This window comes from Manis javanica, chromosome 12 (assembly GCF_040802235.1).
Source record: "Manis javanica isolate MJ-LG chromosome 12, MJ_LKY, whole genome shotgun sequence".
Classification (NCBI taxonomy): Eukaryota; Metazoa; Chordata; class Mammalia; order Pholidota; family Manidae; genus Manis; species Manis javanica.
The window spans coordinates 69,184,550-69,210,418 of NC_133167.1; the positions used below are offsets into that span (position 1 = coordinate 69,184,550).

Genomic DNA, 25,869 nt, shown 5'->3' on the forward strand with positions numbered 1-25,869 from the left:
TATTTCTAAGTACTGTTTAATGTTTAAGGGGCCACTTCTTTCTCTTCTCTGCAGGACACCTGCTTCTTGGATCATCCAGGTCCCACTGTGGACCTGAACTAAGTGCTTCCTCTCTCCCCTCTACCTCCAGGATCTCCTGTGTATTCTTACTCTTCCTTAGCAACCCAGCTTAGGCCTCCTCTGTTCTTTATTCTGATTTTTTCCAGATCAAGTAAATGTCCAGATTTCAGAACAAGCAATGACTATAAAATTGAGGAGACCAAGGCGACATACTGAAAGGGAGAACTCTCTGGGGTTGAGTAACTTGTAGAGTAGATAGGACCTGAACTGAACTTTGTAGAAGAGTAAGATTTAGATAGAAAACAGGAGGATGGACACTTGAAGTTCTATGAATAAATAGCAAGAGCAAATGCCAGCAGCAGAAATAAATGGTGTATGAGGACCTGGGGAGCAAACCAATGGGCCCGGGAAAGGCCACCCTAACTGGACACTTGTGTGACTGGGGGAAACTGATACAATGATTTAAAGGTGAATTTAAAAGCTAAACAATCTTTACCTGATATCTTTTCCTACTCTCAGAGAACTATGTTAACTAGATAATACTAGGTTATTTGAGCAATGATTTCATATAGAAATATATGAGAGCAAAACTTACAAATCGGCTGGTATTATCACCACCTATAACAATGCCTTACATTTACCTACTGCATTTTCACCCAAAGGTTCAATGTATTTTGACATATATTAACTTATTTAATTAAACATTTCTTTATCACAAATTGGGGTATAGATGTCCTTGCCTGCAGTGAAAAACTATGGGCCAGAAAATCCCACTCTTCAGATCATATACATCTGATTATTAAGCCGAAGAGCTCTTAATATACATGGTATCACATACTTGAACTACTAGTCAAAGAAACACATTTCTTTTTATTGAGCAGCTGAATAACTAATTATTTGTTTTTAACCTCTGAACCTACAGACAGTAAATAAAAGTGTCTAACAAGTGGAGCAGGGTATCAGAAGCAATCTATCCTATGTACTCACAGCCAGAGGTAAAACCAAGAACACAATACAACCATCTTTCAGTTGACTGGGTCATGCATTCAGTGAATTACCCAAGCCTGTGTTGGCAGAGACAGTTCACCTTGCCTACCAAACCTCACTATTCCTAACACTGCTGCACTAGAGGATGGCTGAGGTCATAGCCAGACTCTGAAAAAGAATGTCCAGTTGATTGGGAATATTATGAGAGGTTTGAGAGGGGGAGGTACCTGCTTTCTCTCATGGCCATTTAATTATCTCTATCTGGTCTTTTATAAATCTGCTGCTCATTGGCATTTCCAGCAGATAATTAAAAGTAGACATTAAAGTGTTTTATAATGTTTTAGGAACTTACGCAAAAACCTAAGGAAAAAGGTTGAAATTAATGGAGTAAACAATAATGGAATTGGTCAGTACTTACTAAATGAGCACAGGGTATAGGAAATCTTGCACTGCATGGTATGGATTTCAAATAGTTAGGTCATCCCTAAAAACACAAACAGTAACACTGTATGCCTAAGAATTCTACATAATGAATCTCAGACAGAAGTTATAAAGGGGAGAAAGCTATAATATGATCACTGTATGCTACATTTTTTTTTTAAGTTAATGTTTACTTTTTAATTGTGAAATTACTGGATTTTTGTGTCATCTGTGCATTTACCCTTCTGTGGGAGTGGAATAACACCTGAAACGTGTAACAAAATCTATGTCTTCATTTTTCTTACAATGGTACAGCTATATAGCTTCTCAGATTTTGCATGTATAACACAACAGTAGAGGTAGGTGCATACTACTGTGGCTCTATGTTAGGCTGTAATCGTTAATATCCAGGTCAGAGCCCAGAGGCACTACTTCTAAGACTTTGCATGGTGAATTTCTAGAAAAATAGAGAATTTGGGTTATTATAGAGGTTCTTATCAATTTTTTTAGCAGCACTTTAATACAAAGGAAACAGACTGAGCTGGAAAAAAAACCCTCCCTATTAAAGAAGAAAAGGTACTCTGTTGTACGGAAGGGAGGGTAGAAATTTCCCCAAGGTTTATAGGTATATGAACTACATATGGCTAGAAAGAATTTTTTTTTTTTTTGAGAGGGCATCTCTCATATTTATTGATCAAATGTTGTTAACAACAATAAAATTCAGTATAGGGGGGTCAACGCTCAATGTACAATCATTAATCCATCTCAAGCCTAATTCTCGTCAGTCTCCAATCTTCTGAAGCATAACGAACAAGTTCTTACATGGTGAACGAATTCTTACATAGTGAATAAATTCTTACATGGTGAACAGTACAAGGGCATTCATCACAGAAACGTTCGGTTTTGATCATGCATAATGACCTATAAAAAATCAGGTCAAATATGAATATTCGTTTGAATTTTGTACTTGATTTATATGTTGATCCCACATTTCTATTATTATTATTATTTTTATTTTTAATAAAATGCTGAAGTGGTAGTAGATGCAAGATAAAGGTAGAAAACATAGTTTAGTGCTGTAAGAAGGCAAATGTAGATGATCAGATGATCAGGTGTGTGCCTATGGACTAAGTATTAATCCAAGCTAGACAACGGCAGCAAGACATCCACGGATGCAGAAGATTTCTCTCAAAGCAGGGGGGGTGAGGTTCTGAGCCTCACCTCTGTTGATCCCCATTTTCTCACCTGATGGCCCCCCTGCGACTGTGCCTGTCTTAGGTTGTTCCTCCCTTGAGGAATCTTACCCGTCTCTGGCTAACCAGTCATCTTCCGGGGCCATACAGGGAAATGTAAAGTTGGTAAGTGAGAGAGAAGCCATATTGTTTGCAAAGGTTAGCTTTTTACTTCTTTGCAGATTTATGCCCTGTGGCTTCTATGCCCAGCACTTGTCTCGAGGTATCTTTACCACCTGGAGGAATTATGATACTCGGTAAATTCGATATGAGGCACGAATTCTATTTAAGGGTTGTAATTAGGAAGGAAGAAGAAAAGCTATAGATGTAGCATATGAAGGAAACATGGGAGGATTGATTATTTCTTTGACATATCTTCTTGTATAGTACCTTAAGTATGTATAGGTTTTAAACTACTAACTAATTTGCACACACATATTAACATAATAGGAATACGGTGACATAAACAAAGCAAATCTATAATTACCATCCATCTCCAGTGAAGCCAAGAAAACCATTTAGGCACCCTAGGCATTTGTGAAAATTTATCTATGATATGATGGATATTGTCCAACTGTACTTGAACATTCAGACAAATTAAAGCAGCCCATTTCTGGGATCTGTTCACATCCCATATGTTCTTTTAACCATAGATAGTCTATAGTCATGAGATTTTGGAGTGCTACAACTTGCACCCCTCCCAACTCCTGGTTGAGTTCCAACAGTACAGATCCGGTCAAATTCGTTGTCTCACTGTATGCACATGCCAGCCTAGACATCTCCCTCCTCATTCCTATGGCAAGTCCAGGAGACGGTGGGCTGGATGCAGCCACAACCGCAGCATCGTCCGGATCCCTGTGGAGGCTTTTTGATGATCATCCCCCAGCACAAGTCCTCCAGAGAGTGCTGATGCCGGAAGCTCCTCCTCATATCGTATCTTAGTTCATTTTCTGGGTATCCAAGCTAGGCCTTGATCTTCTGCATAGAAACAAACAGACCCTTTGCCCACACTTTGACATGCCCTCTATACCACTGTGCAGAACTCATTGGAGGTCAGCACACAGGAACTGCTTTTTTTCTTTCTTTTTTTTTTTTTAGTTGAGAGAAAGCAATATTATCAGAAAAGAGTACCTCCATAGCTGATCATCTGACACCCTTTAAGTGATCAACATTAAGGATATTTAAAGCATGCGTTGATCTTTGATTTACCAATAGTTTTATCCTATCAAGGAGTAATCCCCCTTTTCTTTCTTTCTTTCTTTCTTTTTTTTTAATCTTTAATCTACACTTACATGAAGAGTACTATGTTTACTATACTCTCCCCTATATCAGGTCCCCCCTAACAACCACATTACGGTTACTGTCCATCAGCTTAGCAAAATGTTGTAGAATCACTACTTGTCCTCTCTGTGTTGTGCAGCCCACCCTCCCCTTTCTCCCTCCCCCCCATGCATGCTAATCTTAATACCCCCTTCTTCTTCCCCCCCTTATCCCTCCCTGCCCACCCATCCTCCCCAGTTCCTTTCCCTTTGGTACCTGTTAGTCCATTTTTGGGTTCTGTAATTCTGCTGCTGTTTTGTTCCTTCTGTTTTTCCTTTGTTCTTATATTCCTCAGATGAGTGAAATCATTTGGTATTTCTCTTTCACCGCTTGGCTTATTTCACTGAGCATAATACTCTCCAGCTCCATCCATGTTGCTGCAAATGGTTGGATTTTTCCACTTCTGATGGCTGAGTAGTATTCCATTGTGTATATGTACGACATCTTCTTTATCCATTCATCTACCGATGGACATTTAGGTTGCTTCCAATTCTTGGCTATTGTAAATAGTGCTGCGATAAACACAGGGGTACATCTGTCTTTCTCAAACTTGATTGCTGCGTTCTTAGGGTAAATTCCTAGGAGTGGAATTCCTGGGTCAAATGGTAGGTCTGTTTTGAGCATTTTGATGAACCTCCATACTGCTTTCCACAATGGTTGAACTAATTTACATTCCCACCAGCAGTGTAGGAGGGTTCCCCTTTCTCCACAGCCTTGACAACATTTGTTGTTTGTCTTTTGGATGGCAGCTATCCTTACTGGTGTGAAGTGATACCTCATTGTAGTTTTAATTTGCATTTCTCTGATAATTAGCGATGTGGAGCATCTTTTCATGTGTCTCTTGGCCATCTGTATTTCTTTTTTGGAGAACTGTCTGTTCAGTTCCTCTGCCCATTTTTTAATTGGGTTATTTGTTTTTTGTTTGTTGAGGCGTGTGAGCTCTTTATATATTCTGGACGTCAAGCCTTTATCGGATCTGTCATTTTCAAATATATTCTCCCATACTGTAGGGTTCCTTTTTGTTCTATTGATGGTGTCTTTCGCTGTACAGAAGCTTTTCAGCTTAATGTAGTCCCACTTGCTCATTTTTGCTGTTGTTTTCCTTGCCCGGGGAGATATGTTCAAGAAGAGATCACTCATGTTTATGTCTAGGAGGTTTTTGCCTATGTTTTTTCCAAGAGTTTAATGGTTTCATGACTTACATTCAGGTCTTTGATCCATTTTGAGTTTACCTTTGTATATGGCGTTAGACAATGGTCCAGTTTCATTCTCCTACATGTAGCTGTCCAGTTTTGCCAGCACCATCTGTTGAAGAGACTGTCATTTTGCCATTGTATGTCCATGGCTCCTTTATCAAATATTAATTGACCATATATGTTTGGGTTAATTTCTAGGGCCTCTAATCTGTTCCACTGGTCTGTGGCTCTGTTCTTGTGCCAGTACCAAATTGTCGTGATTACTATGCCTTTGTAGTAGAGCTTGAAGTTGGGGAGTGAGATCCCCCCTACTTTATTCTTCTTTTTCAGGATTGCTTTGGCTATTCGGGGTCTTTGGTGTTTCCATATGAATTTTTGAATGATTTGTTCCAATTCATTGAAGAATGTTGCTGGTAATTTGAGAGGGATTGCATCAAATCTGTATATTGCTTTGGGCAGGATGGCCATTTTGACGATATTAATTCTTCCTAGCCATGAGCATGGGATGAGTTTCCATTCATTAGTGTCCCCTTTAATTTCTCTTAAGAGTGACTTGTAGTTTTCAGAGTATAAGTCTTTCACTTCTTTGGTTAGGTTTATTCCTAGGTATTTTATTCTTTTTGATGCAATGGTGAATGGAATTGTTTTCCTGATTTCTCTTTCTATTGATTCGTTGTTAGTGTATAGGAAAGCTACAGATTTCTGTGTGTTAATTTTGTATCCTGCAACTTTGCTGTATTCCGATATCAGTTCTAGTAGTTTTGGAGTGGAGTCTTTAGGGTTTTTTATGTACAGTATCATATCATCTGCAAATAGTGACAGTTTAACTTCTTCTTTACCAATCTGGATTCCTTGTATTTCTTTGTTTTGTCTAATTGCCGTGGCTAGGACCTCCAGTACTATGTTAAATAACAGTGGGGAGAGTGGGCATCCCTGTCTGGTTCCCGATCTCAGAGGAAATGCTTTCAGCTTCTCGCTGTTCAGTATAATGCTGGCTGTGGGTTTATCATATATTGCCTTTATTATGTTGAGGTACTTGCCCTCTATTCCCATTTTGCTGAGAGTTTTTATCATGAATGGATGTTGAATTTTGTCAAATGCTTTTTCAGCATCTATGGTGATGATCATGTGGTTTTTGTCTTTCTTTTTGTTGATGTGGTGGATGATGTTGATGGATTTTCGAATGTTGTACCATCCTTGCATCCCTGGGATGAATCTCACTTGGTCATGGTGTATGATCCTTTTGATATACTGTTGAATTCTGTTTGCTAATATTTTATTGAGTATTTTTGCATCTACATTCATCAGGGATATTGGTCTGTAATTTTCTTTTTTGTGCAGTCTTTGCCTGGTTTTGGTATTAGGGTGATGTTGGCCTCATAGAATGAGTTTGGGAGTATTCCCTCTTCTTCTATTTTGTGGAACACTTTAAGGAGAATGGGTATTATGTCTTCTCTGTGTGTCTGATAAAATTCCGAGGTAAATCCGTCTGGCACCGGGGTTTTGTTCTTGGGTAGTTTTTTGATTACGGTTTCAATTTCTTTGCTTGTAATTGGTTTGTTTAACTTTTGTGTTTCTTCCTTGGTCAGTCTTGGGAGGTTGTATTTTTCTAGGAAGTTGTCCATTTCTTCTAGGTTTTCCAGCTTGTTGGCATATAGGTTTTCATAGTAGTCTTTAATAATTCTTTGTATTTCTGTGGAGTCTGTCGTGATTTTTCCATTCTCATTTCTGATTATGTTGATTTGTGTTGACTCTCTTTTTCTCTTAATAAGTTGGGCTAGAGGCTTATCTATTTTGTTTATTTTCTCAAAGAACCAGCTCTTGGTTTCGTTGATTTTTGCTATTGTTTTATTCTTCTCAATTTTGTTTATTTCTTCTCTGATCTTTATTATGTCCCTCCTTCTGCTGACTTTAGGCCTCATTTGTTCTTCTTTTTCCAGTTTTAATAATTGTGTTGTTAGACTATTCATTTGGGATTGTTCTTCCTTCTTCAAGTGTGCCTGGATTGCTATATACTTTCCTCTTAAGACTGCTTTTGCTGCGTCCCACAGAAGTTGGGGCTTAGTGTTGTTGTTGTCATTTGTTTCTATATATTCCTTGATCTCTATTTTGATTTGTTCATTGATCCATTGATTATTTAGTAGCATGTTGTTAAGCCTCCATGTGTTTGTGAGCCTTTTTGTTTTCTTTGTAGAATTTATTTCTACTTTCATACCTTTGTGGTCTGAAAAATTGGTTGGTAGAATTTCAATATTTTGGAATTTACTGAGGCTCTTTTTGTGAGCTAGTATGTGGTCTATTCTGGAGAATGTTCCATGTGCACTTGAGAAGAATGTATATCCTGTTGCTTTTGGATGTAGAGTTCTATAGATGTCTATTAGGTCCATCTGTTCTAGGGTGTTGTTCAGTGCCTGTGTGTCTTTACTTATTTTCTGTCCGGTGGATCTATCCTTTGGGGTGAGTGGTGTGTTGAAGTCTCCTACAATGAATGCATTGCAGTCTATTTCCCTCTTTAGTTCTGTTAGTATTTGCTTCACATATGCTGGTGCTCCTGTATTGGGTGCATATATATTTAGAATGGTTATATCTCTTGTTGGACTGAGCCCTTTATCATTATGTAGTATCCTTCTTTATCTCTTGTTACTTTCTTTGTTTTGAAGTCTATTTTGTCTGATATTAGTACTGCAACCCCTGCTTTCTTCTCACTGTTGTTTGCCTGAAGTATGTTTTTCCATCCCTTGACTTTTAGTCTATGCTTATCTTTGGGTTTAAGGTGAGTTTCTTGTAAGTAGCATATAGATGGGTCTTGCTTTTTTATCCATTCTATTACTCTGTGTCTTTTGATTGGTGCATTAAGTCCATTTACATTTAGGGTGACTATTGAGAGATATGTACTTATTGCCATTGCAGGCTTTAGATTCGTGGTTACCAAAGGTTCAAGGTTAGCTTCTTTAGTATCTTACTGCCTAACTTAGTTCGCTTATTGAGCTGTTATATACACTGTCTGGAGATTCTTTTCTTCTCTCCCTTCTTATTCCTCCTCCTCCATTCTTCATATGTTGTGTGTTTTGTTCTGTGCTCCTTTTAGGGGTGCTCCCGTCTAGAGCAGTCCCTGTAGGATGCCCTGTAGAGGTGGTTTGTGGGAAGCAAATTCCCTCAGCTTTTGCCTGTCTGGGAATTGTTTAATCCCGCCATCATACTTAAATGATAGTCGTGCTGGATACAGTATCCTTGGTTCAAGGCCCTTCTGTTTCATTGCATTAAGTATATCATGCCATTCTCTTCTGGCCTGTAGGGTTTCTGTCGAGAAGTCTGATGTTAGCCTGATGGGTTTTCCTTTATAGGTGACCTTTTTCTCTCTAGCTGCCTTTAAAACTCTTTCCTTGTCCTTGATCCTTGCCATTTTAATTACTATGTGTCTTGGTGTTGTCCTCCTTGGATCCTTTCTGTTGGTGGTTCTGTGTAATTCCATAGTCTGTTCAATTATTTCCTCCCCCAGTTTGGGGAAGTTTTCAGCAATTATTTCTTCAAAGAGACTTTCTATCCCTTTTCCTCTTTCTTCTTCTTCTGGTATCCCTATAATACGAATATTATTCCTTTTGTATTGGTCACATAGTTCTCTTAGTGTTGTTTCATTCCTGGAGATGCTTTTATCTCTCTCTATGTCAGCTTCTATACGTTCCTGTTCTCTGGCTTCTATTCCTTCAATGGCCTCTTGCATCTTATCCATTCTGCTTATAAATCCTTCCAGGGATTGTTTCACTTCTGTGATCTCCTTCCTGACCTCTGTGATCTCCTTCCGGACTTCATCCCACTGCTCTTGCTGGGTTCTTGCAGGTGTGGATGTGGTCTGGATGTTGTCCTGTGTCCTGTGGTCTGTATTTTAGGAAGATTTTTCTTTCTTATATTTTCATAGCTCTATGTGTTTTTGGGAGGAGATTTCCACTGCTCTACTCACGCCGCCATCCTGGCTCCGCCCCCTGTATGCTACATTTTAAATTAGTTTTTACATGGAAATTGGGTACATCTGGGGAGCAATTAGAACCCTATCTTGAATACAACTTTTCACACAGAAATACTACAGATAACAAATAGGTCTAGTGATTGGATAAATCTTAAGAAAGTAATTGTATAAGCTATGAATCACATAGCAGAATTGAGCAGAAGGTTTCAAATCAGACCTAGGTTTAAAACCTGGATCCGTCCCTTAGCAGCTGGGTTACGCTTGGTAAATGTTTACAGATCTCTGAGCCTCGGCTTCCTCACTTGTGCGATTAGATGAAATGAAGTATTTTAAGTATCCAGCACACAGTAGGCGTATTAGTAAATGACTCTCCCCAATCTCAGATAACCACAACAAGCAACAACCACAGGCTCTCTCATCATTCTCTATGCAGTACTTCTGGAGAGTTAGGAAAAATGCCTGGAGGTAGAAAGCATCCCTTACTGGTACTAAGTAAGTGTGAAATCATGTCCCCTTTTTGTCCCAGTACCTGCTTGAGGTTTCTCATTCTTCACCTCCAACCCTCTTGAGGTCGCAAAGGAAAGAGAGACCAAGAAATTTTGTGCCGACTCAGAGTGAAAAATAAGGTAATAGAGCTAGGGGAAGGTCCTGGGCAGGGTTCTTGATAGAAAAGCCCTCCTGCCTTGGGAAAGATGAGTAATACATGAAACTAGCAAAAGTGATGAATATGAGGGGGTTCAGTGACTCTGATAAGGTACTGATATACCTGAATGACTATTCAAAGCACATTTCTGTTTGTTAAGAAGTTAAAGAACTGGTTTTTTAGAATATCTGAACTCACAGACACTAAATAAAGGTGGCTGAGAAGCACAGCAGAATTACAGAAGCAATCTACCCCACTCATAAAACAGAACATAAGACAAAGAGAAAGCTAGGAATCCAGCTTCCATACACGGGTGGGTCTCAGTCTAAAGAGTTACTTTTACTATAGAATTGTTTTCTTACCACAAAAAAGATGTCCACAGTTTGTTTCAACAGGGTAGGAGGCCTGATGTAGACAGATGGGACAGTACATGTCAGTATAGAACTGCTGTCGGGCAGCAGCAGGCACATCCTGATGAGAAAAAAACATGTACAGATTTATATCATGCACACATGGGGTTTTCCAATTATCTTCATACTAAATTATTCTTAAGAATACAGTCAATAGTGTATCACTCTCATCAATTTTTAGACGTGCCACAGTTTAAGGTCTTGTAACTTTGATAAAGTTATGAGGCTTTATAGTTGTTTAATTTAAGCTTCATGGTCTCTACCTTCCTTTTTGAATACAATTTAAAGATTAAAAACCTAGATCCACTCAGGAGTTTCTCTTTTATTCTATTAGAATGAGTAAGTTATTGTGAAGAATACAAAGCTAAGGCATAAGTTAATAAGAAATGTCAAACTACTTCCCAAGTATTCGTTTTTTATCATTCTTAACATTTTTTGTTTCATACATTTCTGACAAGTGTTTCATATATGATGTACAAGAGAACAGAATTAAACTTTCAAAGAAGTGTATTTTGTTATTTTGGAAGTAGAAAAATTTAAGACTGGTAACTTGAACTTAATCCTTCATATGGCCAGATTAGTAAATTTTAATGTTTCTCAGTTACATCACTGTTACGACTATAATAGGGATCAATAGGTGAACAGAATCACCACTATGAGAAGCATCCACATACCAAAGAACCCACTGGAATCTAAGTGCAATGAGGACAAGGACTTTATCTGTGGGACTCACCATAATACCCCAGGAGCTAGAAAAGTATCCAGCACTGGTATGTAATGTACATCTTTTAAAATACTTATCAAAACCTGTTTTATAGCATCCAGCACATATCTTATAAGCAAAGAGGCCGGCATTAAAAACATCAAATTACCAAAAAAAGATAAAATTTGCTAAATATGAGATTAATTTGAGTGAATTCATCAGTGAATTTAAGTTCTGTGAAAGCAGGAATTTTACCTGTTTAGTTCACAAGTCAATTCCCAATGTTTCAAACAGTGTCTGGCATATAGCAGATGTTTAATAATATTTAATGAATGGATAATTATAAAACCCGTTTGTAACTAACCTGATTGGTGGGTAGGAAATCAGTGTATAATTTTTGTTTTCAATGTTAGCTATTTCAGCATGAAGGTGTACAATATCCTACTCTTCACTGTAAACTGAATCAAACGTTTTCATCACCCTAAATTAATAAGCATAACTCAAATCTCGTATTTCTTAAATCAGCCCTAAAATACCAGAATGTTCTGTAAGCCAAGGTCACACCTTGATTAGTCTTTTATGTCATTTTCAATGGTGCAAAAAGAAAACCAGCACTTAACGTTCTCCTCTCAACCTTTTCTCTTCATCATTATTATTCTTTGGAAATTAATTGACAAAAGAACAATTTCCAGTGTTGGCCAAAAGAACTTCATGCAATAATGGAAAGCTTCCTTATCTGTGCTGTCCAGTATGGTAGCCACTAGCCACATGTGGTTATTGAGTATGTGAAATGTGGCTAAAATGCTGCCTTTTTAATAGTTAATATGAAATAAAATAGCCACATGACTAGGACAGCACAGAACAGGCTAGAGCTAACTGCCATGCTTAAAGAAGTCTGAGGCCAATGAACAAGACAGGCACAAAAAGAAATCTGGAAAGTCCACCTCAATCTGGGACTCTGTATAGCTGGATTCGTATAGTCCTCATGTGAATTTAAGCAAATCTTAGTTATCTCATATGTTAAATGGGAATAATAGTAGTCGTTTTACTTATCAGGTCTGGAGATTAAATAAGTTAGTTGTATATGAAAGCCGTTTGTAAACTTTGAAACACTCTCCCCACGTGAATTATTGATAACAATAGCTCTGGTACAGAGTACTACTAATATACTTAAACAATTTTTGCATCAGTGAATTTCAGTTCTGCAAAAGCAGGAATTTTACCTGTTTAGTTCACAAGTCAATTCCCAATGTTTCAAACAGTGTCTGGCATATAGCAGATGTTTAATAAATATTTAATGAATGGATAATTATAAAACCCATTTGTAACTAAACTTTGTTTGGTGGGCAGGAAATCAGTGTATAATTTTTGTTTTCAGTGTTAGCTATTTCAGCATGAAGGTGTACAATATCCTACCTATTCCAGCCTTCATTAAATGTATTACATTTCTGGTTCTTAGTGAGTCCATCGGTTAATAGCAAAGAAGAGGCAAAGGAGAAAACTTTCATCTTTGCCTAACTAGTTTTGTTAACTTTGATCAAGGAAGGAAAAGAAAAGAAGAAACAAGCCACCCCTTATAGTCATTTCTTTGTAGGCCTATTAGAAAGAATAGTTTTTCCACTATATTTCAGGAAAGGCAATTAGACAGTGATTATTTCCTCCAAATAAATTAACAAGATAACAGTTGTCCTTTAAAGCAAGCAGGAATAAAACACACACACACACACACACACACACACACACACACACACACACACACACACACACATATCTGTATAAACTGACTAGTTATTTGCCTAACCTGAAAATATACAATCAACAGACTAAGGTAACAAAGCAGGAAAAAATAAAAATTATTAATGTTTCAGCACAGTTTTGTATGCAAGGGGAGTTAGTAACTCCTCCTCACACAGACACACAGATCTCTGCAGCCACAGTACCTGTTCTGTTTGAAGCTGTTCCCGAAGCACCCTTACTAGCTCTTGGTTTTCTGGATGAATATTTTGATGTGCATTTCTGTTAAATAAAATACAATAAACTTTGAATATAAAATATTGTCAGATGAATCCGTTTTCTTTATAGGTCTATTTCTCAACCAAGAACGACTGGTAACTTAATATAAATGATGGCATATTCCATCATTTCCATGTACTTCAATTCCATGACTGCATGTTCCATGTTATTCTTAGGAGTTCTGAGATTACTGATTATTGGCGAATTTCAGGTTTAACTGGCAAATAATAAAACCCAGAGGCTAGTACCTGGAGGATTTAATAATTGCAGGCTTACAATAAAATAAAGAACAATTCACACATTTATTTCCTTTATGAAATTCCTTCAAAATAAGCAGCTATATAATTCTATGTATTATGCATTTGAAAACTTTTCCATAATTAACTAGGTCTTTCTCCAAACTTTTCTCCTATGAAGGGACGAGGAAAGAGAAAAAGAGAGAGCATTATTATATAATATATAAAAGCCAAAACCTGACACCATAAAGATCTTGACACTAACCATTAAAATGGAGATTCAAAGGCAAGACTAGTGGCTGATTTAAAGGATGGGAAAACACGTGAGCACTGAAGATGACTGGTGTTAGTTTGGTGGGTGAAGCTAAAGATTTACATCTGAATCACAGCTTAGTTCCATTTGTCTGTAACAGGTTTTTCCAAACTTAACATTTTTAACAGCAATATTTTAAGTCCGCACAATCCCAGTGTTATATAAGAGCCTTTATTCTCCAGGTGAACCAGTATCTATCAGCAATAAGAATCAATATCCTAATGGGACCGGTTAAAACAGAAGAAAGCCTTTCTATGATTATTCAATTTCTAGTAAAAAGAATACAAATTTTCTCAAAGAAAGCTGATAAAATATAACCATTAGTTCTAAGAAAACATAAAAACAATTTAAAGTTAAATATCCAATTAGAAGCTCAACCTAAATGTGATAAACTACTTGGACTCTGCTCAAAACAAACTCCTTAAGTTTAGGTGGATTGTTTTAAAAGGTTACATTCTTGTGACTGAATAAATGATCGAGTTAAGAAAGCTACTGCATAGCAAAAACAATATCCAGAACAGCATGGGAGCCAGCTCATTTAACATCAGTAAATACCTAGCTAACAGCATTTCTCTTCTGAGTAGAAAATGACTCCCTTTTCATGGAAAAAGACAGTCATCATGTTTTTGAGTGTAGATATAAACCATGTGACTGCAAGGTCTGTCTTTTGGTTTCTTTCCACAATAGAGAAGGTATAACATTCTTAAATCTGGTAACACAATATTAGAAAAATGGAAGTATAGCCAAAGAACAAGAACAAACAGCCTGAGATGCTGAGCATGGCCTGTAGCTCAGGTACTTGAGTGTGACTGCCAACTACGGGTTTAGAACCCAAAACCTAGAAAACAATGGGATAATTAAGATAGAGTGGAAAAGAGATTAGAACATCTCCAAAATGTCATCACCTTAGCTATGAGAAAATGACAGGACGTCTGACACTAAGTAGGTCAGGCCTAGGAAAATGGTGGTGCTAATACAGAATCAAAGCACATTTGTTATTGTACTTAGAAATGATTTATGGTCCTTCCTTGTTGTTTCAAGGTAGAAAACAAAATTATCAAACCAGTTAAGTTATATATGACCCTGGAAAGGAGCCAGGAACCTCTGATATGAGGAAACAATTATACCCAAAACCTGGGTCAAGAAAGAATGTTTGAATCAAAGTTTACGAATGTGCAAGTATGTGGTTTATAGGTCAAACTGATTACCAGGCTGTTTTGATTGGTTTCTGGTATGTCAATAAAATGGCAGCTTTTCTTAATATTTTAAGAAGGAAGAACAAATAAAAAAGTTTAAAAAGAAACTAATTATGACTGCAAAACATTGCTAAAAGAAATCAAAGAAGACACAAACAAATGGAAAGCCATCTTGTTTTTGTGGAAAGATGGAAGACGTTAAGTTTAGATGACAGGACTACCCAGAGTATTCTACCTACAGATGCAATGCAGTCCCTGTCAAAATCCCAACAGTATTCTTTACAAAAACAGAAAACCCATCCTAAAATTTATATCAGGGACTCCAAATAGCCAAAATAATCTTGAAAAAGAAGAGCATGGCCTGTAGCTCAGGTTCTTCAGTGTAGGACACACACTTTCTGACTTTAGACCTTACTAAAGCTGTAACAATTAAAACAGTGTGGTATTGACATAAGGACAAACTCTAAACCAATTGAACAGAACACAGTGTCCAGAAATAAACTCTCACATATATATAGCGATAAATGATTTTTGATAAGGAAGCCAACACTCTCCAATTGGGGGAAGAGCAATTTTTTCAACAAATGGTGCTAGGAAAACTGTATATCCAGATGAAAAGAATGAAATTAGCCTCTTAACTCATACCATAAACAAAAACTAACTCAAAGTGGATCTTAGACTAAACTTAAGAGCTAAAACTATAAAAATCTTGAAAGAAGACAAGAAAATCATCATGACTGTGGATTTGACAATGATTTCTTAAATATGAAGCCAAAAGCACAGGCAACAAAAGAAAAAATAAACCGGACTTGATCAAAATTTTAAACTTCTGTGTATCAAAGGACACTATCAAGAGAGCAAAAAGACAACCCATGGAATAGAAGAAAATACTTGTATGTCATATATCTGGTAAGTGATTAATGCCAGTATATATGAAGAACTCTCATAACTCAAAAACAAGAAATCAACCCAATTCACAAATAGGCAAAGGACTTGAGTAGACATTTCTTCAAAGAAGGCATACAAATGGCCAACAAGCATATGAAATGATGCTCAAAAGCATTAGTCATTAGTGAGATGCAAATCAACACCATGAAATACCACTTCACACCCATCAGGATGGCTATTCTCAAAAAAGCTCCAGAAAGTAGCAAGTGTTGGCAAGGATGTTGAGAAATTGGAAGCTTTCTGCACTGCTGGTCGGAATGTGAAATGGGGCGGCCACTGTGAAAAAGTTTGGAAAGTCCTCAAAAAGTTAAAAATAGAATTACCATAGATCCAGCAGTTCCAATTGAAAGCAGGAACTCAAACAGATACTTGTACACCAGTTTTGGTAGCAGCATTACTCACAGTAGCCAAAAGGTGGGAACCCAAATGTCCATCAATAGATGGATTAACAAAATGGGTTCTATACATACAATGGAATATTATTCAGCCATAAAAAAGAAGGAATTCTGATACATACTAGAACACAGATGGACCTTGAAAGGACTACATTAAGTGAGATAAGCGAGACATACAAAGATGAATATTGTGTGATTCACTTTATGAGATACCTAGAATTGGCTAATTCATTGAGACAGAAGGTAGAATAGAGGGTACCATGGGTTGGGGGAGGTGGAAGAGGGAGTTGTTTAATTGGTACAGCTGCTGTTTGGGGTGATGGGAAAGTTCTGGAAATAGATAGTGGGATGGTTATACAACACTGTGAATTGTGTATTTAAAATAGTAAATTTTATCTGTATTTTTCAATACAGCAGAAAGAATGAATTATAATGACTAAAAACATCAAAGAAATTACAGAAAAGACACCAAAAGTTCCTTTGCTTGACTTTCAAACTACACATTGCCACCCCTCTCCCAACTCATCACTAATTTATCACTAAAGTCGAAGCAACAGGATTACAATTGCCAAATGATTTTGAATCTGAAGAGCCAGACAGGAACTTAAACTGGCCTCCAGTGCTATCATATGACAGACTCAGGACAATAGCTAAGTGATGGGATGCACCTTATATAATTTGAAGTTATCCTTAGATTGAGCCAAAATCTCATCATTTCTCTGCTCCTATTGGCCTTGGTTCTCCCCATGAAGCCACACAGAATAAATCTAATACCTCTTCAACAAAGCAAGCCCTCATCATGTTTAAAGACAGCTTTTATGTCCAACAGTCTTTTCCCCTAAGCTAGATAACCCCAGTTCCTTCAAGCATTTTTATGACTTGTTTCCATAGCTTTACCCATTCTGATAATTTCCCCTGAATATTTATCAGTTTAAAATTCTTGACCCAAACTGAATATGAACCATATGTGACCTTTATGTGGTTATTTCAATTAGTTCAGTCCACAGTGTTAAGGTTTTGATATCTACAATACCTTACCTTAATAAATTACCTTATTAAATAGAAAATTTCAGTTTGGGCTTCACATCTTTCCAGTCTGTGAGGAAAAAACTTATAATACAAGTAATAGATATCCATAGTAGGGAAAATTAGAAAGCTAAGGGAAAAGAATAATATTTTAAAATAAAATTAATCTTGTAAGAAATAATTCTTAAACAACATAGGTTATTTGTGGTTTTGCGATGTGTCTTCCAATAATTCTGGCTCGAAGATTTATTGGGATACTTTCAATGACAGTACATTCATATCTGTATCCCATTCTTAAGAGGTAAAGAGCAGATATTTTATTTGTATTTGCCTTGCCATGACCCATTTTTTAATAGGTTTATTGAGACACAATTCACATACCGCACAATTTACACATTCAAAATATATTTTAATTCAATGGCCTCCAGTATATTCACACATATGTGCAAGCATTGTCATAGTCGATTTTAGAGCATTTTCATCACCTCAAAAAGAAACCCTGTACCCTTTAGCTACTATTCCTTCCACCCCCATCTTTCAAAAAGAAACCCTGTACCCTTTAGCTACTATCCCTTACACCCCCCTTTCACCCCAGTCCTAAAAAACCACTATCTAACTTCTATCTTTATTGATTCCCCATCCTGGACATTCATACAGACTCATATATGTGGACTTTTGTGTCTGGCTTATTTCACTTGGCATAATGTTTTCAAGCTTCATCTATGATATAACATGTATCAGTATGTCATTCCTTTCATAGCTGAGTAATCTTCCATTGTATGGACATGCCACATACGATTTATTCATCCACCTGTGGATGGCTATAAGGGTTGTTTCCACCTTTGGACTCTTACGAATGATGCCGCTGTGAATATTCCTGTACAAGCTTTTGTGTGGAAACATGTTTTCGTTTTCTGATAGGTATACATAGCTGGGAGTGAAACTGCTAGATCATAGGTAACTCATGTTTAATCATTTGAGGAACTGACAGTTTTGCAAAGTGGCTGACCCATTTTTACATTCCCACTGGCAGTGGTGGAGGGTTCCAATTTCTCTATCTCAACAATTGGTATTATCTGACTTTAATTCTGGACAGTCTAGGGGCTATGAAGTTGTATCTCACTGTGGTTTTGATTTGCATTTCCCAGATGACTAATGATGTTGAGCTCTGTTCATGTGCTTATTGGCTTATTCATATCTTCTTGGGAGAAATGTCTGGTCACATCCTTATTAACGGTATTATTTGGTTTTTTCTTACTGAGTTTTGAGTTCCTTATATATTCCAGATGCAAGTGCCTTATCAGATATATGATTTGAAATATTTTCTCCCATTCCATGGTCTGTTTTTTCACTTTATTGAAGATGTCCTTTGAGACAAAAAAGTTAATTTTGATGAAATCCAATCTATTTTTTTTCTTTTGTTGCTCATGTTTTTCATGTCACACCTATGAATTTTAATGATTTACTCCTATGTTTTCTTATAAGAGTTCTACAGTTTAGCCTTTACACTGAGATATTTGACCCATTTTAAGTTAATGTTTGCATATGACTTGGTGTGGGTCCAACTTCATTCTTTTGCATGTGGCTATCCTATTGTCCCAACATTGTATGTTGAAAATGTTTCCCATTGAAAAGTCTTGACATCCTTGTCAAAGGCCAGTTGACCAAAGATGTATAGGATTACCCATTTTAAAATCTTGATTCTGTGTTACCAATATCTTAGCTATATTTCCCAACCAACAATTTAATTAGCACACTTCTTAGGTCTTCATTCAAGTTGCTAACAGACATTAGTCCAGCATGTCCAAGGGCAGAGCTCTGCAACAATCCAGTGTCCTCCTTTTTGGTTCACTTAAAGCATTACTCAGTACTTCTAGGATAGCCTATAAACCAGTTTTGAATTCAGTTAAATCTGCTACCATCTGGTTACCATTTTCCCATTATGTCCACAAGTATTATCAATAGGTACTATGTAAAATGCCCTATTGAAATCACGATAACGTTATCCTAAATAGAAACCAACAATGTAGAAGTAAAAGGACCAATTATTATTATTTTTCCTAAGTGTTCATTCTGTTTAATAATCTTTTCTATAGAGAATTTGTATAGGAATTCACTGATTTGTAATTTTTCAAATTAATCTTTCTTCACTTTTATGTTTTGTCCATTTTTGTTTGAATGATATATATAAAATTTTCTCTCCATGTGTTGACACTTGAATTTCTAGTTTATAGCCTACTGTCTGTGTATTGGTATATAAACACCTGAGGCCTTTAAGTATTATTCCTAATTCTGTAACAGTAATTTTAATTTTAATCTTCATTCCCTTTATACTGTCAGTTTTTTTTTGCCTCAGTTTTTCCACTTAAAGAATGAAAATATTTTGCACTATCTACATATCACCAACATGTTGATGCATTCAATAATGAAAATTACATTTTTAAACTGTGATATTCTCATAGAAAATAATAACATTCTATTCAAAATACGGGTGATAAATTTAAATTTTATCTGATAAGACAGTTGGTGACAGGAAACATATATATGGGAGCATTTAGAACCTAGTGATAAATAAAATACTTAAGTAAATATATAGTCACTGAGATCTACTACTTGCTTTTCATATTTTAAGTGGTAAAAATTCCTAGAAGCAGTCAGAAGCCAAAAGCTTCTCTGGCCTTTGCAAACAGATTTCAATCCTTTCGCCGTTTGGTCTCACCTGAAAAGCGCATACACCAGGGTAGCAACCAAAGTGAAACTGATCACAACGGCCACAAGCACTTGGTCACTTACTCCTTCTATGACTGAGTCATCGTTCAGTTTCAGACTTTGAACTTCCCCTTGGTATTTAGCCATTCCAAGTCTAAAAGATACAAAAGTTACAAATGATACACTGAAAAGGAAATACAATAATAAAAATAACAAAACATAACTGACTTTTTTTTTAAATCTTTATTTTTTAAATAAAATAAAAAGTGGAGGTTTTTAAATCTTCAAAGTAATTTTTCTTTATTTTGGTATCATTAATATAAAATCACATGGGCAACATTGTGGTTACTAGATTCCACCCATTATCAAGTACCCCCCACATAACCCATTACAGTCACTGTCCATCAGCATAGTAAGATGCTATGGAGTCACTACTTGTCTTCTCTGTGCTACACTGCCTTCCCTGTGCGCCCCCTACATTATGTGTGCTAATTGTAATGCCCCTTATTCCTCTTATCCCTCCCTCCCCACCCATCCTCCTCAGTCCCTTTCCTTTGGTAACTGTTAGTCCATTCTTGGGTTCTGTGAGTCTGCTGCTGTTTAGTTCCTTCAGTTTTTGCTTTGCTTTTATGTTCCACAGATGAGTGAAATCATTTGATACTTGTCTTTCTCCTCCTGGCTTATTTCACTGAGCATAATACCCTCTAGCTCCATCCATGCTGTTGCAAATGGTAGGATTTGTTCTCTTCTTATAGCTGAATAATAAATATTCCACTGTGTATATGTACATCTTCTCTTCTTTATCCATTCATCTACTGATGGACACTTATGTCGCTTCCATTTCTTGGCTATAGTAAATAGTGCTGCAATAAAAAAGGGGTGCATATGTCTTTTTGAAACTGGGATCAATTCTTAGGGTTAAATTCGTAGGAGTGTAATTCCTGGGTCAAATGGTATTTCTATTTTGAGCTTTTTGAGGAACCTCCATACTGGTTTCCACAATGGTTGAACTGGTTTACATTCCCACCAGCAGTGTAGGAGGGTTCCCCTTTTTCCACATACTCGCCAGCATTTGTTGTTCATAGTCTTTTCTATGTTGGCCAGCCTAACTGGTGTGAGGTGATATCTCACTGTGGTTTTAATTTGCATTTCCCTGATAATTAGCGATGTGGGGCATCTTTTCATGTGCCTGTTGGCCATATGAATTTCTTCCTTGGAGAAGTGTCTGTTCATACCTCCAACCATTTTTTTTTTTTTGTTATCACTAACCCATAATCACAAGAAGAACATTATGTCCACTAGGGTTCCACTGCACCAAGTCCTCCCCACAAACCCCACCACAGTCACTGTCCATCAGCATAGTAAGATGTTGTAGAATCACGACTTCTCTTCTCTGTGTTGCACAGCCCTCCCCATAGCTCCCCCCAACATTATACATGCTAATCGTAATACCCCTTTCTTCTTCCTCGCCCTTATCCCTCCCTTCCCTCCCATTCTCCCCAGTCCCTTTTCCTTTGGTAACTGTCAGTCCATTCTTGGGTTTTGTGATTCTGCTGACATTTTGTTCCTTCAGTTTTTCTTTTTTCTTATACTCCACATGTGAATGGAATCATTTGGTATTTGTCTTTCTCTGCTTGGCTTATTTCACTGAGCATAATACCCTCAAACTCCATCCATGTTGTTGCAAATGGTGGGATTTCTTTTCTTCTGATGGCTGAATAATATTCCAGTGTGTATATGTACCACATCTTCTTTATCCATTCATCTACTGATGGACACTTAGGTTGCTTCCATTTCTTGGCTATTGTAAATAGTGCTGCGATAAACATAGGGGTGCATCTGTCTTTTTCAAACTGGGCTGCTGGTAAATTCCTAGAAGTGGAATTCCTGGGTCAAATGGTATGTCTACTTTAAGCATTTTCAGAAACCTCCATACTGCCTTCCACAATGGTTGAACTAATTTACATTCCCACAAGCAGTACAGGAGGCTTCCCCTTTCTCCACAACCTCCCCAACATTTGCTGTTGTTTGTCTTTTGGATGGCGGCGATCCTTACTGGTGAGAGGTGATATCTCGTTGTGGTTTTAATTTGCATTTCTCTGATGACTAGCGATATGGAGCATCTTTTCATGTGTCTGTTGGCCATCTGAATTTCTTCTTTGGAGAACTGTCTGCTCATCTCTGCCCATTTTCTTTTATAGTGAAATAAAATTTTATTGCTAGAGTCCAAACATATTTACATGTGTCAGAAGAATCAACCTCTCCCTCTCCCTTCTCCCCCTGCCCTTTCTTTTTTTTTTTGAGAGGGCATCTCTCATATTTATTGATCAAATGGTTGTTAACAACAATAAAATTCAGTATAGGGGGGTCAATGCTCAATGTACAATCATTAATCCATCTCAAGTCTAATTCTCGTCACTCTCCAATCTTCTGAAGCATAAAGAACAAGTTCTTAAATGGTGAACGAGTTCTTACATAGTGAATAAATTCTTACATGGTGAACAGTACAAGGGCATTCATCACAGAAACTTTCGGTTTTGATCACGCATTATGACCTATAAACAATCAGGTCAAATATGAATATTCGTTTGATTTTTGTACTTGATTTATATGCTGATCCCACATTTCTCCCTTTATTATTATTATTATGTTTATTTGTTATTTATTTATTTTTTATTTTATTATTTTTTTTGAGGTAAATCATTCAGTAGCTTATTGATTAACCTTGAGACAATGACAGTTTGGAAATGATTTAAGAAAATTATTTCAATTATTTTGTTTCATAAATGATGTAATGCAAGGTTCATGAGTTTGTCACTTGTAAAGTAGTAATATTTAGTTAAGTAGACTTCCTTATAGCTTAAATTCTAGTATTTTGGGGTTTGGTAAGTAAACACTCAATTCATCTCTCTTTCAACATCATATTACCTTGATAGGATAAATGTTAAAATAATTAGAGAAGGAGTAGTGCAGTATTTCCAAATCTAAGTTTCAGTTTGCAGAGATAATCTGTTTTTTGATTATTTAGGAATTAGTTATCCAAGCTATGTCTCATTCATTTTTATTTTTTTAAATTTTTTTTAATTTTTTAATTTTTATTTTATTTTATTTTTTTTTTGAGAGGGAATCTCTCATATTTATTGATCAAATGGTTGTTAACAACAATAAAATTCAGTATAGGGGGGTCAACGCTCAATGAACAATCATTAATCCATCTCAAGCCTAATTCTCGTCAGTCTCCAATCTTCTGAAGCATAACGAAGTTCTTACATGGTGAACGAATTCTTACATAGTGAATAAACTCTTACATGGTGAACAGTACAAGGGCATTCATCACAGAAACTTTCGGTTTTGATCATGCATTATGACCTACAAACAATCAGGTCAAATATGAATATTCATTTGATTTTTGTACTTGATTTATATGTTGATTCCACATTTCTCCTATTATTATTATTATTTTTATTTTTAATAAAATGATGAAGTGGTAGGTAGATGCAAGATAAAGGTAGAAAACATAGTTTACTGCTGTAAGAGGGCAAATGTAGATGATCAGATGATCAGGTGTGTGCCTATGGACTAAGTATTAATCCAAGCTAGACAACGGCAGCAAGACATCCACGGATGCAGAAGATTTCTCTCAAAGCAGGGGGGGTGAGGTTCTGAGCCTCACCTCTGTTGATCCCCATTTTCTCACCTGATGGCCCCCCTGCGACTGTGCCTGTCTTAGGTTGTTCCTCCCTTGAGGAATCTTACCCGTCTCTGGCTAACCAGTCATCTTCCGGGGCCATACAGGGAAATGTAAAGTTGGTAAGTGAGAGAGAAGCCATATTGTTTGCAAAGGTTAGCTTTTTACTTCTTTGCAGATTTATGCCCTGTGGCTTCTATGCCCAGCACTTGTCTCGAGGTATCTTTACCACCTGGAGGAATTATGATACTCGGTAAATTCGATATGAGGCACGAATTCTATTTAAGGGTTGTAATTAGGAAGGAAGAAGAAAAGCTATAGAGGTAGCATATGGAAGAAAACATGGGAGGATTGATTATTTCTTTGACATATCTTCTTGTAGAGTACCTTAAGTATGTCTAGGTTTTAAACTACTAACTAATTTACACACACATATTAACATAATAGGAATATGGTGACATAAAAAAAGCAAATCTATAATTACCATCCATCTCCAGTGAAGCCAAGAAAACCATTTAGGCACCCTAGGCATTTGTGAAAATTTGTCTATGATATGATGGATATTGTCCAACTGTACTTGAACAGTCTGAGAGAAATCAGACAAATTAAAGCAGCCCATTTCTGGAATCTGTTCACATCCCATATGTTCTTTTAACCGTAGATAGTCTATAGTCATAAGGTTTTGGGGTGCTACACCTTGCACCAATCCCAACTCCTGGTTGAGTTCCAACAGTACAGATCCGGTCAAATTCGTTGTCTCACTGTATGCACATGCCAGCCTAGACATCTCCCTCCTCATTCCTATGGCAAGTCCAGGAGACGGTGGGCTGGATGCAGCCACAACCGCAGCATCGTCCGGATCCCTGTGGAGGCTTTTTGATGATCATCCCCTGGCACAAGTCCTCCAGAGAGTGCTGATGCTGGAAGCTCCTCCTCATATCGTATCGTAGTTCATTTTCTGAGTATCCAAGCTAGGCCTTGATCTTCTGCATAGAAACAAACAGACCCTTTGCCCACACTTTGACATGCCCTCTATACCACTGTGCAGAACTCATTGGAGGTCAGCACACAGGAACTGCTTTTTTTTTTTTTTTTTTTATTAAGAAAAAGGAATATTATCAGAAAAGAGTACCTCCATAGCTGATCATCTGACACCCTTTAAGTGATCAACATTACGGATATTTAAAGCATGCACTGATCGTTGATTTACCAATAGTTTTATCCTATCAAGGAGTAATCCCCCTTTTCTTTCTTTCTTTCTTTCTTTTTTTTTTTTTCATTTTTAATCTCTACTTACATGAAGAATACTATGTTTACTATGCTCTCCCCTCTATCAGGTGCCCCGTAACAACCACATTATGGTTACTGTCCATCAGCTTAGCAAAATGTTGTAGAGTCACTACTTGTCCTCTCTGTGTTGTGCAGCCCACCCTCCCCTTTCTCCCTACCCCCATGCATGCTAATCTTAATACCTCCCTTCTTCTTCTCCCCCCCTTATCCCTCCCTGCCCACCCATCATCCCCAGTTCCTTTCCCTCTGGTACCCGTTAGTCCATTTTTGGGTTCTGTAATTCCGCTGCTGTTTTGTTCCTTCAGTTTTACCTTTGTTCCTATACTCCTCAGATGAGTGAAATCATTTGGTATTTCTCTTTCTCTGCTTGGCTTATTACACTGAGCATAATACTCTCCAGCTCCATCCATGTTGCTGCAAATGGTTGGATTTTTCCACTTCTTATGGCTGAGTAGTATTCCATTGTGTATATGTACCACATCTTCTTTATCCATTCATCTACCGATGGAAATTTAGGTTGCTTCCAATTCTTGGCTATTGTAAGTAGTGCTGCGATAAACATAGGGGTGCATCTGTCTTTCTCAAACTTGGTTGCTGCGTTCTTAGGGTAAATTCCTAGGAGTGGAATTCCTGAGTCAAATGGTAGGTCTGTTTTGAGCATTCTGATGAACCTCCATACTGCTTTCCATAATGGTTGAACTAATTTACATTCCCACCAGCAGTGTAGGAGGGTTCCCCTTTCTCCACAGCCCCTCCAACATTTGTTGTTGTTTGTCTCTTGGATGGCAGCTATCCTTACTGGTGTGAGGTGTTACCTCTTTGTAGTTTTAATTTGCATTTCTCTGATAATTAGCGATGTGGAGCATCTTTTCATGTGTCTCTTGGCCATCTGTATTTCTTTTTTGGAGAACTGTCTGTTCAGTTCCTCTGCCCATTTTTTTTTTTTTTTGAGAGGGCATCTCTCATATTTATTGATCAAATGGTTGTTAACAACAATAAAATTCAGTATAGGGGGGTCAACGCTCAATGTACAATCATTAATCCATCTCAAGCCTAATTCTCGTCAGTCTCCAATCTTCTGAAGCATAACGAACAAGTTCTTACATGGTGAACGAATTCT

At 37.1% G+C, this 25,869-nt stretch overlaps 1 protein-coding gene across 7 annotated transcripts in view; it reads right to left on the bottom strand.

The window, feature by feature from the left end:
* RNF170 (ring finger protein 170) overlaps positions 1–25,869 on the bottom strand; it is a 54,637-nt gene that overhangs the window by 9,277 nt on the left and 19,491 nt on the right. For 3 of the 7 annotated variants that reach the window (XM_073218810.1, XM_073218813.1, XM_073218812.1), the window contains exons 2-4: positions 19,782–19,925; positions 12,876–12,951; positions 10,185–10,293 (exon numbers count right to left, since the gene is read on the bottom strand). In XM_073218810.1, coding sequence (XP_073074911.1) covers positions 10,185–10,293; positions 12,876–12,951; positions 19,782–19,918 — 322 coding nt within the window. In that variant the 5' untranslated portion in view covers positions 19,919–19,925. Of the gene's footprint in view, positions 1–10,184; positions 10,294–12,875; positions 12,952–19,781; positions 19,926–25,869 lie in introns of those variants that run through there. The other 4 variants (XM_073218811.1, XM_073218816.1, XM_073218815.1 and 1 more) reach the window with 2 other exon arrangements.